Source organism: Suncus etruscus, chromosome 11, assembly GCF_024139225.1.
Source record: "Suncus etruscus isolate mSunEtr1 chromosome 11, mSunEtr1.pri.cur, whole genome shotgun sequence".
Taxonomy (NCBI): domain Eukaryota; kingdom Metazoa; phylum Chordata; class Mammalia; order Eulipotyphla; family Soricidae; genus Suncus; species Suncus etruscus.
The window spans coordinates 50,851,095-50,870,700 of NC_064858.1; the positions used below are offsets into that span (position 1 = coordinate 50,851,095).

Here is a 19,606-nt window from a genome sequence, read left to right on the forward strand (position 1 = left end):
ACCATGTGTGACTAGTTACCAGGCAACAACTAGCAACAAATAGTTGAGTGTCACCCCAGACTTTTCCCTTTCTTTTGCCCAGTATCTTCATCACTTTTCAGAATAAGAGCTAGGCCGCAGTGATCTCATGCCCCCACTGCCAGGCTCTGGAGTCAGACAGCTGAGTACTAGCTTGGAGCTGTGTGTGCCTGCAACTTACCTATTCCAGGACCCGCTACTGAAGCGATCGAGCTGCTCTGCATCCTCAGTCCTGTTCTTCATTGCAACCTCTGTGACCAGGAATTGCTGCTGTGGCTCCCAGATCCCCCTGAGCAGATACTCAACGCTGAGGTTATCCCTAGGCACAAAAGAACAAATAAACAACAACAACAAAAACAAACTTCAGTGATGCGAAGATTCATTTCTGGTATCCAAAGTCCAGTATGCTTACTTGCTGGTTTGTGAACCTGAAATGCTTGTGTGTGGGCTTAGCAGAGATCACTGTCAACTCTAGAGACCAAAATCACTGTCAGAGACCACCACCACCCCGGAGACCACTGTCACCCCTGGAGGTCACTGTCACTCTTGAAAACTACCATCATGTCTGGAGACCACAATCACTGCCAGAGATGACCATTATCCCCAGAGACCACAGTCACCCTTTGAAATCATTGTCACCCTTGGAGACAGTCACCACCCCTAGAAGTCACAATCACCACCAGAGACAATCACTCCCAGAGACCACCATCACGACCACAGTCCATGTCCAGTTCCCTGAAGCTCTTCCCCCAACAGTCAGGCCTCACCCTATATACAATAGTGTTGGGTGTCATTTCTGACACAAGGTCATGGGATGTAGGGTGGGAGATAGTCCATGTTCTCCTAAATTCCTTGGTAAGAGCATGATTTTCATTGAAGCCACCATTTAAGGGGGCAGCTCTTCACCTTTGAGGCCTTTTTACAGAGTTGTATTGCATCTATCACCACGCCAATTTTAGGATTTTTTTCACGGGCCCTACCCCAAATTCCTTGCCTTTGAGCTCTCAATTCTCTAAATCCCAGGAAATGACAGATATGTTGTGTCTCTAAAATAGTCTGTTTGGGATGTTTCACACAATCAGGACCTCATGGCAGGGCAGAGGCTGCCCCCGTGCCTCTTTGGCACGCAGGAGCAAGGCTTGCTCTTCTGTCTTGAGTGCTGAGGTGGCTGGGTGCCCTTCAAGGGCAGGACTCCTTACCTCTCTGCATTTGTGTATCAAGTGTATGTGTGGTTCTTCTGCTTTGTGGGCATGTGAGAGCCCCCAGCCCGCTGCACAGTTGTCTCAGATTCCAGCTTGTTTGGGGCTCAGGGGACCCTTCCTGGTCATTCTAGGACACAAAGAGCCAAAATTTTAAACTGTGAGATTCAGAGAGCCACACCACGCAGTGACCTGCCAAAACAAACACTCACACAAAAGCATATAATTTTAACAATAATATATTAAACACATATTGCATCTTGCTATTTTGAGTGAGGGTCAAAATCTCGCAGTGATGGTGAGGGTGTGCTGCATCCTCCACACTAAGAACTAACGGCCAGATGTGACCCAACATGTGCCACATAGGTTCCCCGTTCGCTGGCCTGTGCAGTTGTTTCCGAGGGATGGGAGATGGGATGACGCGCTCGGAGATCTCTCCTCAGAGGTCCCTCCTCAGAAGCAGCAGAACAAAATCCAAACTTGGCAAAGTGCCACAGTATACAAAATAATGGTAAGAGGCAAAGAGCCGCATTCATTTTGGCATGGAGCCGCATGCGGCTCAAGAGCCGCGTGTTCGCCACCCCTGTTCTAGGCCAACTGGTCCTACTGTTCCATTCAGGACCATTTTGTGCTGGGACCACCAGGGCTGCACCCAGTGATTCTGGGAAGGACTGGGGAGCCACATACCTGTCCTGTCACCCCAACCAGTTTTTCAGGACTGGGGGTGCTACCCTCACCTCCATACAAAGTATAGCTCTGCCCCTGGAGCCACATTCCCAGTCCTAGTTCCAACTTTTTTTTTCTTCTTCTTTGGCTTTTTTTTTTTTTTTTAATTTTTTTAAATTTTTGTTTGTTTTTTTTTTGGGCCACACCCGGCGATGCTCAGGGGTTACTCCTGGCTATCTGCTCAGAAATAGCTCCTGGCAGGCACGGGGGACCATATGGGACACCGGGATTCAAACCAACCACCTTTGGTCCTGGATCGGCTGCTTGCAAGGCAAATGCCGCTGTGCTATCTCTCCGGGCCCTCTTCTTTGACTTTTGAGCCACACGTGGAGGAGCTTAGGGGTTCTCCTGACTCTAAACTCAGGATTTATTCCTGGCAGTCCTCAGGGGGCCATATAGGGTGCCAGGAATTGAACTTGAGTTAGTGTGTGGAAGGCAAACGCTCTGCCTGCTGTACTATTGCTCTTACCCCAAATTCTTTTTTGGTTCTGAGGTTAAGAGACATTTTAATTTTTATCATAGCCCCAGCTATACATCTTGGGCTGCTTATATGTATAATCCCTGCTCAGCCACTGTACTCTAAATACACATCACAGAATTAAAGGTTGCTTTTTTGGTTCTTCTTTAAACAGTTTCATTTGTGTGTGTGTGTGTGTGTGTGTGTGGTTTTTGGGTCACACCCGGCAGTGCTCAGGGGTTACTCCTGGCTTCATGCTCAAAAATTGCTCCTGGCAGGCACGGGGAACCATATGGGATGCCGGGATTTGAACCGATGACTTTCTGCATGAAAGGCAAACGCCTTACCTCCTTGCTATCTCTCCGGCCCCTTTTTAATTTTTTTTTTCTTTAAACAGTTTCTAACCTTGCCAGAAGTGATTCAGGCTAAATGCTTTCTCTTTTCTTTTCCCTTGTACTGTTATTTAGGTGCTAATAATTAGTGTTCTCCATAGAGAAATACTATGAGTGAGAAATAAAAATGCCTTAAAATTTTAGCAGAGGACTCCTTGATCCTCACTGCCCCAGGCAAGCAAATTGCTTTGTATAGAGCTGGGTCTGGATCAGGTCCCAGGACATTCTTTTAGACAGGAGCTGGTTTTCCCCCAAGGTACCCTTCACCACACAATGCAGTCCTGGGGTTGCCTTACATGCAGCCAATCTGGGTTTGATCCCCAGAATCCCTTATGGTTCCCTGAGCATGACTAAGAGTGATTTTTGAGTGAAGAGCCAGGAGTAACCCTGAGCATTTCCAATGTGCCACCCCCAGAAGCCAAAATGACAAAAAATAATGGGGTGGCCCTTGGCAGAAAAATGGTCAGGGGGCCCATGCTGAGCTTCCCAGCATTTCTGGCTGCTCAGAAAGTGTTTGCTGCCATGTTGATGTTGCATAGGTGAATGAGATGGGTCTCATTCATTGTCTTTCCATGCAAGGCCTGTCCCAAGTTCTTTGCTGCTGCAGAGGATTGTCTGGCCACAGTTAATGCAGCTGGGATTTCCTGTGTTTAGAACAGGGACTTCTGGGGCCGGGCGGTGGCGCAAAGAGGTAAGGTGCCTGCCTTGCCTGCGCTAGCCTTGGACGGACCGCGGTTCGATCCCCCGGCGTCCCATATGGTCCCCCAAGCCAGGAGCGACTTCTGAGCGCATAGCCAGGAGTAATCCCTGAGCGTTACCGGGTGTGGCCCAAAAACCAAAAAAAAAAAAAAAAAAAAAAAAAGAACAGGGACTTCTGGGTCCTTCTTCTAGGTTCCTCCCCTAAGAACTTCCAACTTGATCATCTTTGTGGAGCAGTAAATGTTCCCTTTCCTCCTGACCCTTGGTACATCTACCTGTAGGATGCATTGATCAAGGAAGAAGGAACTGGATCAGACCACAGGCTACCATAATGCAATGAGAGAGGGAGGCAAAAGTGTCTCTCAGCTAAAGTTCACAGGAGCATCAACATTTCATGATACTCCACTAGCTTGGTATTTGAGGCTTGGTAATGGTGTGGGCCTTGAAAGTTCTCATCACATGGAAATGATCCATAGTTGAGTGAGCATTGAGATGATGTAAACCTTAGCCTTCTCCCAGCCATCATTGTGCCGTGGATAACAGAGACATGTCTCAAGCCAATGTGAATGTTGGTGAGAGCTCAGTGAAGACACGTTTTGTCTCTTTGAGGGGTTCTCTCATTTTTGCGCCATGTCTTTGAGGACAAACACTTAGGCTTTCTAATTAGATCTTGGTGGGTGCTGGTGACAGATGGTATCCCTTCCTTGAGCTCTCTTGTGTCTTAAGGATGGTTGATGCCTTGCACCCCACTGCACACAACACCCAGTTCTGAGTAGGCATCACTGGTAGCTATTTCTAAAGCTTTTCTGACCTGGGTTCGATTCCTGGCATCCCATAGTGTTTCCTGAGTACTACCAGGAGTGATTCTTAGTGTAGAGCCAGGATTGAACCCTGACAGTCTCCCGGAGTGGGGGGAAAACAGCTTTTCTGCCATAGATGATTTGAGAAGGGACATATTCACACCTGAGATTTGGGTGCAGCAGTTCCTAGGAAACGATGCTGGTCTCTCCCTCAGGATGATGCTAACTGCTGGAGAGAGACTGATTTGGTTTCCTCTTGCTCCCTAAAAGCATTTGATAAACCCTGGATCATGTATTGATGGAAGAAACCTAAAGGCTGTTGCTTGCTGCCACATAATGTAGAGTCCATCTCCCAAAGAGGCGTGAAAACTTAATGATGGTGGTTTCATTGTCATTTTAATGCTGGGAGGCAGATGCAGATCCTAGTGACTTGAGATACCTGGACGCTATTAGGATCCAGTAGCTTTATAAGTAGAAAACAAGAAAGGTGGAGATACAGCTATATGATTGAAAGTTAGACATGGCTATCTGGTTGAAAAAGACTCCATGGTCCTTGGTAGTGTCCACTCATCTCTAGTCCTTCTCAATATCTGTTCCCAGGGTTATTTCATGGAATGTGTGCAGATCCAAGAGATAGATAAGAAAATGCTGTATTACAGGGGCTGGAGCAATAGTACAGCATACAGGGCATTTGCCTTGCAAATAGCTGACTTGGGTTCAGTTTAATCCCTGACATCCCATATCCTTGAGCCTGCCAAGAGTAGTTTCTGAGTGCTGAGCCAGTTGTAACTCCTGAGCACTACCAGGTATGGCCCCAAAACAAAAAACAAACAGAAAACCTACTCCAGTTAAGGAATCACTGTCACCACTGAGCAAGTGAGTTAAGTGCTTTAACTTTTCACCTGGGAGCAACACTCCTTAGGATTGCTCTGAAGATGACTGGTGATAGATCATGCCTGAGCAATGTCCATTGTGTCATAAGTACTTACAACTGTTTGTATATTATCAGATCTAAAATGCCTCACCCTATAGATGGAGAAATGGAAAAAGGCAACCACTTGCCCAAGGTCCCCTATGGGATGTGATTCTGACTCTCCTGCCTCTGGCCCCTGTTTTCTGGTCCCTGCCCCTGCTGTGTTCAATAGACATGTTTGGGGCTCTCCCCTGGCCAAGACCCCTCTTTGCATCATTTTTTTCTATCCCTTCCTCCCTTGAGCACTAATCTTTTTTTTTTTTTTCCCTGTCTCCTTTTGTACTCACAGAACATCATCAAGAAGGTGATTGGGCAGAAGTTTGTGTACAAGTTCGTCTCCTTCCCAGAGATCTTGAAAATGGACCCGCACTCAGTGGAAATCAGCCGTGAGGGCCTTTTGCTGCAGGACAGTGACTGCAAGACACCACCTGAGGTCCGCGAGGGACACAGACACAGCTTGGCGGCCCTCAAGAGTGCCAGCCGCAACGAATACATCCACTCAGGCCTCTACTCTTCCTTCACCATCAATTCCCTGCAGAATGCACCTGAGCCCTTCAAGGCCATCAAGACAGAAAAGATGGACGACCAACCGGAGGACGGGCCCCCTGTGGAAGAAGTCAGGACTGTCATCAGGTTTGTGACCAACAAAACCGACAAGCACATCAGCAGGCCTGTGGTGTCCCTGCCTGCCACCTCAGAGGCCTTCCTGGCCTCATCCGTCTCAGCCAAGATCTCCTCGCTCATGCTGCCAAATGCCGCCAGTATCTCGTCCTCCACCTCACCCTTGTCCTCTCGCTCCCCATCCCTGTCCCCCAACTCACCGCTCCCTCCCGAACACAGGAGCCTCTTCCTGGAGGCCGCCTGCCAGGACTCGGATTCTGTAGAGCCCTTGAACCTCTCTGCAGGCTCCAAGACCAGGTCTCCATCTCTTCCCCCCAAGGCCAAAAAACCCAAAGGCTTGGAAATCTCGGCCCCTCCGTTGGTGCTCTCTGGCACTGACATCGGCTCCATCGCCCTCAACAGCCCAGCCCTTCCCTCAGGCTCTCTGACCCCTGCCTTCTTCACTGCCCAGGTAAGAGCCTTCCCTGGCTTCCAGTCGCACCCAGGTGAGGCAGCTGAGCCCAAAGGCAGGAAAAGCCTCTTTGGAAACTCTGCCCTTCCAAAGTTAAGACCCCTGGAATGGCATGTGGTTCCAAACATGGCTGGCATGTGAGGTCCTGCGTTCAATCCTCAGCACTGCATGTTATCCAGCCAGCAACACAGGGGTGGCCATTAGCCATTAGGGCTGCGTTTGAGAGATAGTATTAAGCTAAGACATTTGCTTTGCATGCAGCCAATTCCACTTTGATCCCTGGCACCCTTTAGGATCCCGAGTACTGTCAGGAGTGATCCCTGTGTGCGCAGATTCAGGAGTAAGCTCTGAGTACCACAGGGTACAGACTCAAAATGACAAAAATTAAAATATATTAGAGAGATAGAGATAGCATCAAGGGCTGGAGCGTTTGCTCTGCACGCAAGAGGCTGGAGCTCATCACTCCTGCATGTGATTCCCATGTATAGAACTTCCCAACCTCCAGCACCACCACCTCTACATAGATGCCTGTGTGTGCATGTGTGTATAAAATATTGTATAAAAACATGGTAAAGAAACAACAGATACTCAGAGGCAACAAGAACTAAAGACTGACTTTAATAGGATGGTTATCACTGAAGGGGACTGGCATAATAGGGTGGAGTGGGGAGACACAGTGGACATGATGGAGGAAAGCTGACACTGATAAGAGTGTGAGGTGTTGAAATGGTTTTTGCATGAAACTACCATTATCAATATTACAAATCATGGTGCCTAAATAAAATTTAAGGAACAAGCCAAAAGGTCAGTATAGGCCTATGTATGGAAGTCACATGAACATGCATGTGTGTGTGTGAGAGAGAGGGGGGGGAAGAGAGAGAGAGAGAGAGAGAGAGAGAGAGAGAGGGAGAGAGAGAGAGAGAGAGAGAGAGAGAGAGAGAGAGAGAGAGAGAGAGAGAGAGAGAGAGAGAGAGAGAGACTAAGTGAAGGGCAGTCCCTATCCCATCCTGGGTATACCTATGGGAGAGAAGACTGACTCTTAGTACCAGGACCTCTGTGGTTGGCCTCGTGTTTTTTGTGGCTCGAAGTGCTTCCAGGATGGAGTGTGCACACTGCCCATCGTACAGATGCAGGAACAGGGTGAGGGCAGCAGAGTGGGCCAGGTGATGTTCCCAATGGCAGTTGGGCTTTGTGAAGATCAACCACGGGCACTTGATAGCTCGCCCTATGTCTGCTAAGAAGAAATAAGAGGTGAGGCTGAAGTGGTTCCCGGGAGGGCGCTGATCCCAATTCCCAGCTCTGTGTGTTGCCTCAGTGCTCAGCATGGACCCATGTAGTAGTGAAAGTAGTGTAGTAGTGATACCTATAAGCATCATATACCTGTGCCCTCCCAGCAAACCCTCACTCAGCCTGCAGCATCCTCCATGACAAAAGTTCTGACTTTTGTCCTCCCTTACTCTCTTCTGCCACTCACTGTGCCTACTCTTTACATGCAAACTTTATTTTTCAGCCCTCTCATAGAAGCAGCATATTCATTTGCTCCCTTAGGCAGTTTCATTCTTCCAAAGTCCCCCAAATCATCCATCCTTGTTTGAATCAGGCTGCTGGGAATTTCCAGAGATGTTTTGTCAACTTTCATTGGAGGATAATTTTGTCAGTGCTCAGGGCTTAGGGCTGGGGTGGGGGGCGCAGATGTGATATTGGGGATTGAACCCAGGAGCAACCATGTGCAAGGCAAGTGCTGTACCCACTGTGCCATCTCTCTGGTCCTGTTGGCAGTTTTTCTTTTAAATTCCTATGAAGATGTTGTCCTGAACAATGTGGGCCTCCTGGGCAAGGCAGATGAGGGATGCTCATTGGGGAAAGAACCATCTGATATCAGGTCACATCTTCCTTTGATCAAGCTGCAGTGACTTCCTAGACCCAAATCTCCAACTCTGATGAGCCACAAAAATGTCTGACTCAGCAGCTCAAACATTGCCTTTTTTTGCCAGCCAGGTAACAAATGGTTGCCACTTGCTAATGAATTCATTGGGGAGTAATTATGTGAAGCACCTGCTGTTCTTCCACAGTCCTTGGGGACATAGCACAGGTAGACACAGCTTCTGCTCTCAGGAGCTCTCAGATGGCTGTCCCTGAGGCCAAGGATTACTAAGAGCTGTGTGAGCTCTGCTCGCATCCTTAAAACCAGCCAAGGAACCTTATTTGTTTTGACAGAAAACTAACAGCTGCTGAAGATATGAGTCAAGAGAAACCCAGGTCCCTATTAGAACTTACCAGCAATTACTGAGCATTCTTCATGAGAAGGGACAGGAGGCATACAAGTGCCTATTTTTAGGACCATAGGACCTCACCATGACAACAGGGAGGCGACCACATGTGGTGAGAATCACATGCTGGAGCCAAAAACACACCTTCCAAATGGAAACAGGAATGTTCCTGGAATTGGTTCAGCTCAATAAACAGGAATTGAGCACCTGACTGCTGCACGATGGGCTAGAACTCAGGCCACAAATGAGTGAAGGCGTCAGCCCTGAGCAGCAGGAAGCCAGTTGCTATAGTAGCCAACAGCAGCCCAGAAATATTTAGCCCACGAAAGAAGGCATCTGCTTAGCTGGGGAGGGGAAAGATGCTGATGGGGCTTCTAGAAGGACTGGAGCCAGTTGGAGGCTGGAGGCGTAAGGGGCTGGACCCAGAGAAGAGTGAGCTGAGCCTGAAGCAAAAGCCCAAGATAGGAGTTGAGCCCATGCATGTGCAGAGGTGGTGGAGAGACAGCCAAAAGCCATGCATGGTACTGGGAGGGGGAGAATCCATTCTGAAGCAAGGGAGCAAGATGGTGGGCCAGCAGTTAGGGTTGGGGGGTACAACAGAAGGTTGGGCAAGTTTGGGAGACATGAACACAGAGTTTTGAAGACAATCATGCAAGCAGGAGAGATGGCCCAGGGGGGCAGGTTTCACCCTAGCTTCCTTTGGGGGCTGGAACCTTAGTAAAAGGACTGGGAGGTGCCTGACTCAGGACTTAGCAAGGAGAGGGTTCCTGGTAGGAAATCAGGGAGCACCTGAGACAAGGAGCCTAGGAACTTCAGCGGGTCAAGGGGAGTAAGCTTTCCACCCCCCAACCCCAGACAGTGGCTTTTTTTTTTTTTTGGTTTTTGGGCCACACCCGGCGGTGCTCAGGGGTTACTCCTGGCTGTCTGCTCAGAAATAGCTCCTGGCAGTCACAGGGGACCATATGGGACACGGGGATTCGAACCAACCACCTTTGGTCCTGGATCGGCTACTTGCAAGCAAACGCCGCTGTGCTATCTCTCCGGGCCCCAGACAGTGGCTTTTTAATGTTGTGGTGGGCAAGGGGATCTGGCTCAGTTGGCTGAGCACTATACAAGCTGTAAGGTTCTAGACCAGGAGTCTCAAACTCAATTTACTTGGGGGCTGCAGGAGGCAAAGTCGGGGTGAGGCAGGGCCGCATAAGAGATTTCGCTTACCGAATATTCGCAATAAAAAATAGCATCAGAGGGGCCGGCGAGGTGGCGCTAGAGGTAAAGTGTCTGCCTTGCAAGTGCTAGCCAAGGAAGGACTGTGGTTCGATCCCCCGGCGTCCCATATGGTTCCCCCAAGCCGGGGCGATTTCTGAGTGCTAAGCCAGGAGTAACCCCTGAGCATCAAACGGGTGTGACCGAAAAAACAAAAAAAAAAAAATCGCATTAGTAAGAAAAAAATCGCATTAAACATTTGCATACCCTGAACGGAACTGCTCAGGGTATGCAAATGTTTAATGCGATTTTTTTCTTACTAATGCGATTTTTATTGTGATTATTCGGTAAGCGGATAATCGCGAATACTGCAATATTTGAAGGCCGGCCTCGAGCCACAATTGTATGCAATCTCTAAGGAGTTGCTCAGAAGTCTCTGCACCATGGGCAGAAGCGAAGATGTCACAAGGAACACTGGTCTTGGAATGAACATGGGAGGGGACATGCCAGATATAGGGAAGATCAAGGGGATCTGTCTGGTATTGTTGAGCATTGATCATTTCAGCACAAGGATTCAGAAGCCAAGGATGACTGGAGCAATAAAGATGAGCATAAGGACAGACCCTAAAGGCTGTGGAAGTAGGGGGCTTCATAAACAAGCCAGTCAACACTGCAATGCTCAGTGAAGCCAATGCTAAGGGCAAAAAGGGGGCAGGGTCAGAGTGATTATTCGGTGGGTAAGGCACTTGCCTTACATGCTGCTGATCTGGGTTCAATCCCTGGCACCCCATGTGGTTGCCCCCACATAAGTATTGCCAGGAGTAATCTCTGAACACAGAGCCAAGAGTGACTCTGGGCATGGGCCCCCTATCATAATAAAACAGACAGAAGGGAAGTGCCATCTGTGGGAGGGGCAATTAGCAGAGTCTTTCTAGGAGGTGGCATGTTGATGGGCAGAGGAGGGGTTTGAGGCCATACCAGGGCAGACTGTGTTTGGGCAGCCCCAGTTCTCCAGGCCTCGATTAGCTATGTGGGCCTCTCAGGCAGTTCATGCTAGGCTGAAGATCCATAAACTTGAATACCAGAAGAGTCTTTCCTCTGGGAAATGCCCATAGCCCTTGGGACCTTGGGCCTAGCAGCTTAAGGAATCAGAGGCCCTGGGTGCCCTCCTGTGGGGTCCCGGTGTTCCGACTGACATTCTGGAGAAAGGAGGGAAAAACAGCATTTTGCTTGTGGCTCTGCCGGCCCAGCCCAACTCCAGGACTGAGTGAGCCTGGAGGCTTTGAAAGCGTCCACTGTCTGGAATACAGACTGGCACCAACAGGCTTGGGAGAAACTCACTGCCAAAGAACAACCAAGCTGCTTTTTCTTTAAGGCTACAGGAGCTTCAGGGAAAATGGGTCAGGAGAGACAGGAGCAGATGAGGTCATTTCACAGTATTAGTTTGCATGTATGATAGAAGACATTCCGAGCCTGGTGAACAGGGCCAGCAGACACGCATTGGTAACCTAGCAAAGCCAGACACAGGATTCAGCTTCAGACTGGAAACCTAATGCCTTCCCTGTGCAGGGCTCAGTTTCATCCTTGGCACCATGGAGTCCCCAACCTAGGGTAGCCTTGGCGGTTCCCAAACACCGTTGCATCAGGTCTAGACTACCAGGAGTGGCCTTAGTCACTGCAGAAGACTCCTATTTAAAGAGTGATTTCACAGAGACATCTAGAACCATGTTTGGGCAAATACCTATGTACCAGGCCTACTCAATCAGTTGCAAGGAAGAGAACGCTCCCAAATCATCATCAACCCAACATCAGCTCCCATCAACTCAGAAACCCTCAACAAAATATTAGCAATATTCAGCAGTAATGAGTTAGTATTCATGGTTATCCCAGAATACTAAAAGTGGTGTAATAAAAAACTTAACCAATGTAATTTGCTAAGTTAATGAACTAAATAAAATATTTTAGTATGTTAACAAATGTGGAAAAAAAAACAATTCCACTTATTCATGATTAAAAAGTGGTATCAGAAAAATAGTGACAATGAAACTGAAACTCTTCTGAAGAATTCTGTGTCTTAGTGAAAAGCACTTACTAGAAACTTATAGGTAACATTATACTTCATGATGAAAATAAATCCCTTCCCCTAAGACAATGAACAAGACCAGAATGTCTTGTCATCATATTCCAGGCAGTAGAATTTATAGTCAGTGCAGAAAGACAAGGAAAAGAAATAAAAGTCATGCTATTTGGAAAGGAAGAAATAAAACTTATTGTTGTTTTATGGAAAGTTCTAGGAATCCTAAAAAAAAAAAAGTTTCTAGGCACAGTAAATTCATCAGGATCTTGGGCTACAAATATACATTTTATATATATATACATCTATCTATCTTGTTATATGGAAATACAACATATATTTGTTGTATTATATATATTTGTACTTCCATGTAACAATGAAAATGTAATAGAAACATTAAAATAAAAATAACATTGCTGTTTACAAAAAGTACATAATGAAAGGTTCACACCTTATCTAATGCTCAAAAGCTTAAAGATAAAGCAAAACTTAGCTCAGTGGCTAAGCACATGCCTCACATGTATAAGAGCTGGGTTCAGTTCCCAGCACTGTAAAAACAAATAGGCTTAAAATGGAACAGACACATTTATGAGCTTAGCTGAGAAAAAGCTGTTTTTAAGTTTCAAACTTAAATTTATTTTTGGGCTACAGCCAATAGTGATCAGGGATTAATCCTCACTCTGCACTCAAGGATCACTGCTGGTGGTGCTTGGAAGACCATATGTGGTTCTGGGCATCAAGCTGGGTTGGCCACATGCAAGGCAAGCAACTTAACTTGTGTGCTGTCTCTCTAGGCCTCACCTGAGTAATGTTTATACGTCAGAGACACAGGGATACAAAGAAAACACCCAGCAGTGTTCAGGGATTATTCAGGATTTATTCATGGCAATACTTAGGGGACCATATGAGATGCTGGGGATTGAACCCAGTTTAGCCCCCTGCAAGGCAGACACCCTACACACTGTACTGATACAGCCTCCAAATCAATTTATTTTAAAGTGATCCCCATATTTAGTTATGTGATCCCATACAAAGTCATAATACAAAGTCATCTTTCAACATGTAGAAAATGCTGGTTTCCCAAAGAACTAATATAACTTAGTTTACCTCTCAGCAGCTCAGAGTGTGAGAGCATTTGGATGTCTGTTTCAGACATCCTTTGAACTCAGGTTAAAGCTAGATGTCCTCTTTGGTCCAGGAGGCTGCTGGCACCAGCTCTGGAAGCCATTGCGGGGGACTAGGGAGGGGTAGGGATATACCATTTTCAGCATTCAGCATGTGGGCACCTTTGCTGTGGTCTTCTAACACAGAGCCCCTCATTGTGTCCACAGAATGGTGACAGACTCCATCACATCCCAAGGGTGCCAAGTTATTCTGCAGTGTTTGGGATGGGGTATTGGCTTCCACTGGAATCTGTGGTGGCATGGGACATGCAGACTTTGAGGGGGGCTGACTGCCTTCCAGACGGCTGGCTCCAGGTCTCCTGCTGTGTGTATGCAAACAGAGGAGGGCCTGGCGCTCTCCAGGGAAACCCCAAGTTTTGGCTTTCCACCTACTCTCACAAGAAAGGATTTTTTTTCTTTCTTCCTCCGGACCATGGCCAAGGAGATGAATTCTCTTCAGCCCCATATCCGGAGTGAAATCTGGAAAACCCAGTTTAGGGTTTATGAAGGAGCAGCACCAAAGGAGTTTAACAGCAGATCTTAAAGTATTAAAGGGCTGTTGAGAGAAAATGAAAGCTGGGAAGATCCTTCACAAATGTGTGTGGCCTCTCACTATGTGCAGTCAGCTGCCCCTTTCTCCCCCACACCCAACCCTTCATTCCTCTATCCTCACCATCTTTTTTTCCTAAATGAAACCATTCAAATTTTTTTTTAATAAGTGCATGTGTGTATGGTGGTGGTAGGAAAATAAGTAAACATAGGTAGAAATATATAGATTATTATACACACACACACCTTTCTTTATATATATAAAGGTCTTTGCTGATTGCATCTTCATGAGGGAAAGGAACAAATGGATGAAAGCACCTAAAAAAAGATTTCTCGCCCCTTGGAATGTCCAGGGGAGGGAACAGTTCCACATTTGTAATAGTGAATGTAGTTACAAGGGGGTGGGGGGGAAATGACACCGAAATTTAGTACAAACAGCAAAGTGCTCAGACATTTCCAAGCTGGGACCTTTGTTTCTGGGTTAGTGGCAGGGCTGGTATCAGATGTCTCAGAACCTGGCATTGTGCTTCCTTCTCAGACACCCAACGGATTGCTCCTGACCCCAAGCCCACTGCTGTCCAGCATTCACTTCTGGAGCAGCCTCAGTCCAGTTGCTCCTCTCAGCCCTGCCAGGCTGCAAGGCCCAAACACGCTATTCCAGGTAAGTCTCTGAAAGTAAACAACCTACATGCCAATCCTTGAAGGGTTTCCTATGAGGTGGGCAAAGAAAAGTACATTCTAACCTGATGCCTTGTTGAATGTTCCTTTAAAAAAAAAAAAAGAATAGGTGGTATTAGGATTCAAAAGGTGGGCTTAAATTTAAGGCAGAAATGGCCTCATATTCATCGGAACAATTAGTTTAGACTCGCAGGGGTCTCAAACTCATGGCCCACGGGCCGTTTGCGGCCCTCCATATAACGTTTTGTGGCCCTGCCCTAGAGGAATCTTCTTTTGTTTTGTTTTAGTTGTTTGGGTCATACACCCCAGTGTTCAAGGCTTACTACTGACTTTGCACTAGGATCACCCTGACTTTGCCTCCTGCGGCCCCCAGGTAAATTGAGTTTGAGACCCCTGGTATTTTTCACTCCATAAGACACACCTCTTGGGGCCGGGAAGGTGGCGCTAGAGGTAAGGTGTCTGCCTTGCAAGCGCTAGCGTAGGACGAACCTTGGTTCGATCCCCCGGTGTCCCATATGGTCCCCCAAGCCAGGGGCGATTTCTGAGCGCATAGCCAGGAGTAACCCCTGAGCGTTAAATGGGTGTGGCCCAAAAAACCAAAAAAAAAATAAATAAATAAAAATAAAAAAATAAAAAAAGACACACCTCCGCTCCCCAGGTGTGTCTTATGGAGCTAATGCCACCTGGAGCTGAAGCCTGAATGCAGGGGAGGAGAGCATCAAAAACTACGTCTTATAGAACAAAAAATATAGTAGTTCTTGAGGGGAACAGTCCTTAAAAGTGCTTTTAATTATTTTCATTGACTACGAAAACAGGACATTGAGAAAAATTTAGGCTGAATATTTTATCCAAGCTCATAAAAGACGTCTTTTATGTAAAGTATGGAAGTAACTAAGTTACTTTTTCACATATTTCAGAGTGGCTGGGCAGACTCATTATTCCTTACACCCTGGAATTTTGCAGTAGCATCTATCTCTTCTTGCTAATGGCATGGAAATGTTTCTTCACTGAGGCCCAAAGATAGTTACTAACCAACCAAGAAGGTGCTATTTGACTATTTGAATGTAGAGTATAAAGGCTTCTAAGAAGAGAAGTGAAACAAAGCTGGTTGAAGGTGCAAACATCCTTTCAGTTTAGCTTTATACTTCACTCACCATGTCTTCCCCGCTCCAAAAGAGTGAAGGGCAGTTCTTTTGTTCCCGATGCATTTGGCCACTTTGGTATGATAATTGCCTGTTCATCTGGCAAGCGCCCTCAGTGGTCCAGAAAGACTAGAATTGCATCTTGTTCACGGCACTGTGCCCCTGGCATCCATCACACTGCTTGGTGTACAAATGATATCCGGTAATTACTGTTGGCCTCAAGAAGGGATGTAGTCAGGATATGTCAAGGAAAACAAGCACTAGAAAGGGTCCTTTTCGAAGTATGTCATTTTTTGCTTGTCAAGGTTAATATTTGCTGAGGGCCTCCTCTGTGCCAGGACAGCACCTGCTGGGATTTAGGGGCCTACTGGAAGAGGAGGTGGGGCTAACGAGGTTTTGATTACTATCTTGCTTCTCTGCTTGCCTAGTAGGGTTGAGGCTGGGTGTCATAATATATCCCTAGAGTAATCAGGTTTCTCTTCCTTGGCCCTCTTCCCACCCTAAGATGGGAAGCTCGGTTATGCACAGCCAATATGTTGAATCAGCCTTTTAACTCAGGCAGTGCAGGGGAGCATCAAATAGATGCAAAGAGCAAGCAAATACAGAGCTCCAGAGTTCTAATTGAAGTCATTTTAGGCAGAGAGGTGCATCTTTACTAAAGAGTCAGCCAGCTTGTGCTCTAGCCTTAAGCTGTAGAGTAGGGCTGAATAGAGCTGTGGATCATATGTAAGGGGGGAAGCTGCAGGACTCCACTCATTCTGGCATCAAATTTAGGGTTCAGGGGGTTCTTGTGAATAATGAGTTCTCATTTCTCAGATATGGATGACCTCCAAGGAAGTCATGAATAATTATTAGTTGGGAGGTCCTAGGATCCTTATCTGAGTTACTGGCCTTGCCAGCCCCCCAGTTTCCAACAGTAATAATGGTCCCTGACCATGTGATTTGATGTATCAGTATATCCAGAACTTTGGGAATTTGGGGATAGGCTCTTCTAAATGACCACTGTGGAGTTAAAGGACCATATATTGTGCCGTGTATCAAGCTAGGCTTGATTTTGTGCAAGGCAAGTGACCTGTATTATCTCTCTGGGCCATGCAAGTTTCTTAAAATGCAGATCATTGGGCCTCACCTCTAGAGTTTTGGATTAGGAAGGTCTGAAAATGACAATCTTTCAAATTCCTGGTGGTGCTGCAGACCATCGGTTTATTTGGGGGGGGGCAGTCATACCCGGTGGCAGGGGTTGCTCCTGGCTCTACACTCAGAAATCACTCCAGGCAGGCACAGGGGACCATATGGGATGCCAGGATTTGAATCACCATCAGTACTGAATCGGCTGCATGCAAGGCAAATGCCCTACCACTGTGTTATCTCTCTGGACCCCTGACTATCGGTTCCTAATGTATATTGAAAGCTCAGAATTTTAACTTGAGATTAAGAGAAATTAACAGTGTGCTTCTACGTAAACAGTGATCACCAAACTAACACATGCCAAGAAGAGATACAATGGAGTTCTAATTGCAGGTTTTGATATGAAAGATATCCATTAAGAAATGATGGATCTCGGGAATGAAGCTAGCATTTGGAGTATTATTTCTTAGGACTGACAGTTTGTGGTGCCAGGGATATGGTTCCAGTAGTAGAGCACATGCCCAAATACAAGCGTGGTCCCAAGTTCAACTCCTGGTAGCATTAGGCCCCCGACACCCTACAACTTGACACCCTAAAACCTGGCACCACCAGAAATGCCTTCCAGCCCCAGCACTGAGTGTGGCCTCTTTGAAAAAGAAATTGTTTTGTTTTGTTTTGTTTTAAAGTGAACCACTGCACCTTACGAAAATTTTTTGACATCATTCAAATTCTAAAGCAACTCAGCAAAACTTGTGTCACCTGTTGATTAGGGCTTTCATTGTCTTTACTTCCCGCTCTCTTCCTCTCTCCAAAGACTAGTCATCAGGGCTTAGTGGACAATCAGATGGACAAGCTGGTATTTGTAAATTCCTGCTAAAAAGGAGAAGGATCTTTGTGTCAGCTTCAAGAATGGGGTCCTCTAAAGACAAGGATCTGTCTACTGTGTACACTAAAACTAAGACCTCCCCCCCCCCCCCCCCGGCCCAAATCCATGTTCATAGTCCCAACAGCACCTTTGGTTGAGTTGATAGTTGGCTTAACCCTTTTCTAGGGACCCCTGGGTGATCTGCTCCAGGCATTTCCAGCATCCAATAGTCTCTTAATGGTCTTCATGTAGGTTGCCAACGATATGAAAAGATGAAATATTCTGGACATAGAACCAAATAGTCATCAGTTGTACTTTCCACCAGTTCACCACTGCCTCACTCTGGCTCCATTCATCTCCCTTTTCCCCCACCTCTCTCAAACAATACAGTGGTAATAACAGCGCCCAACTTCAGTCTGCTACACTAGGAGATGCATAGCTGGGTTGCTGTAGCTGCTTGCTACATTAGTGTAGCATTAGTGTCTTGGGCTCTACCAGGTTTTGCCCTTCACGGAGGGACACTTGTGTTTCACAGTCAAGTGCAGGATAGTTTCCATGAAGTCCTTCCCTTCCAGATGTGGCACTCTTCAAAGATCTTTTCAAGATGTCATTGTGGGCAGAGCTTCTGTCCTCATCGAAAACTCAGGTAGTTGTGACGGGCTATACCTGAAAGTTCCTCTCTTGTCTTTGCTCCACACCAGCTGTGCACAGGGGATCACTAATGGCAGGGCTCAGGGGACCATTTGTGGTGCCAGGTATCAAATCTGGGTCAGTAGCATGTCAGACAATTGCCTTAGTCCTGTCTTCTCTCTAACCTTAGAATTCACTCTTGCATCTTTTGTTCCTTTGTCCTCCCAGTGATAGGAAGGCCCTATTCACCTGTCTTTAGAAGGGTAAGAAGTTGGGGGCAAATGTTGGCTTCTCTAGTAGGGACCAGGCCGGCTTCAGCTTGTTTTTCCATTTCATCGAGAACACGAGCTCTCCATGAGACTCCGTAGCTCTAGTGATCCACTATGGATCCAAATACCCTGGGGCAAGGCCTGCTCTCTGCTTTTCTTCTGTGGCCTGCATTTCGCTCCCTTATCTTCAGAAGCAGAAGCCATGGCACACTCAGTTTCCTCTGATATATCTGTCTTAGCTGTTATTTGGCAGTAAGGATGGTTAATCCAGATTCTCTCTGGGTCTTCAGGCCTCAACTGAGAAGCTTATTCACTTTCAGGGAGGGAGAGGCTTCACCTGGTGCACCACAGTGGTCAAGAACCTTTGCTACCACGTACTTCATGTTCCTCTTCTAGCAACACCTCTACTTTCTTGTCTGGTTTCTTCTCCCTGGCAGCTTTCTGTAAAGGAGCAGTGCTTTGAGCAGTGCTCAATAACCACGTGGAAATGGGTGCTATGCTACTGGTGCAGCATATTGGGTGGCTCAACAAGACAGCATCAATCCGGGTGACTGCGGCTGAATCCCCACTCAACTCTACCATAGGCTCAAGGCAATTTTTTTGTTCCTGGCACTCTACAATCCTTTTATAAGGATTTTCAATTTTTTAAAGAGCAACCAAGTGTGTTGATTGGAGTCAGCAGTTTTGAAAATGGTAAATAATAAAGCATAGTAAAAGTTTTGATATTTTTAGTTACACCTCTCAAGTGATAGATTTTCAAAACTTTGGTTACAAATTACTTTGATTAATTAGTATCAATAAGTCCCCTTTAAAAGTAATGAAAATGAGTTTTATATTTGACAAATATATGTGACAAATATAAATGTGCTGGAGGACTGTATCTTGTGTTATGGAGGATTAGAAAAAAGGCTTGGCCTATAGTGAACTTAAATGTTTCCAGGGGTCAGAATGATAGTACAGCAGGTAGGGCATTTGCCTTATATGTGGCCAACCCAGGTGCAATTCCCAACATCCTATCCCATATGTCCCCTTTAGCCCCCAGCACTGCTAGAAGTAATCCCCGAGTATAGAGCCAGGAGTAAATCCCCCAAGAACTGCTCGATGTACTCCAAAAACAAAAACCAAGAAGACCCAAACAAACAAAAAATGTTTTCCAAGTATCTTATGATGATTGGAAATTACTGGAAAAGTAGATCCAAACCTTTGGGGTAAGTGACAGCTATTAACGGAGCTAGGGAATTTTTGCACAGAAGGGCCAGAGAGATAGCATACCTGGTAGGGTTCCTACTTTGCATGTGG

At 46.5% G+C, this 19,606-nt stretch overlaps 1 protein-coding gene across 1 annotated transcript in view; it reads left to right on the top strand.

The window, feature by feature from the left end:
• Positions 1-19,606, top strand: part of ELK3 (ETS transcription factor ELK3) — a 73,367-nt gene that overhangs the window by 49,419 nt on the left and 4,342 nt on the right. Inside the window, exons 3-4 of the mRNA XM_049782834.1 lie at positions 5,554-6,336; positions 14,134-14,256. Of these exons, the coding sequence (XP_049638791.1) occupies positions 5,554-6,336; positions 14,134-14,256 (906 nt within the window). The remainder of the gene's footprint in view (positions 1-5,553; positions 6,337-14,133; positions 14,257-19,606) is intronic.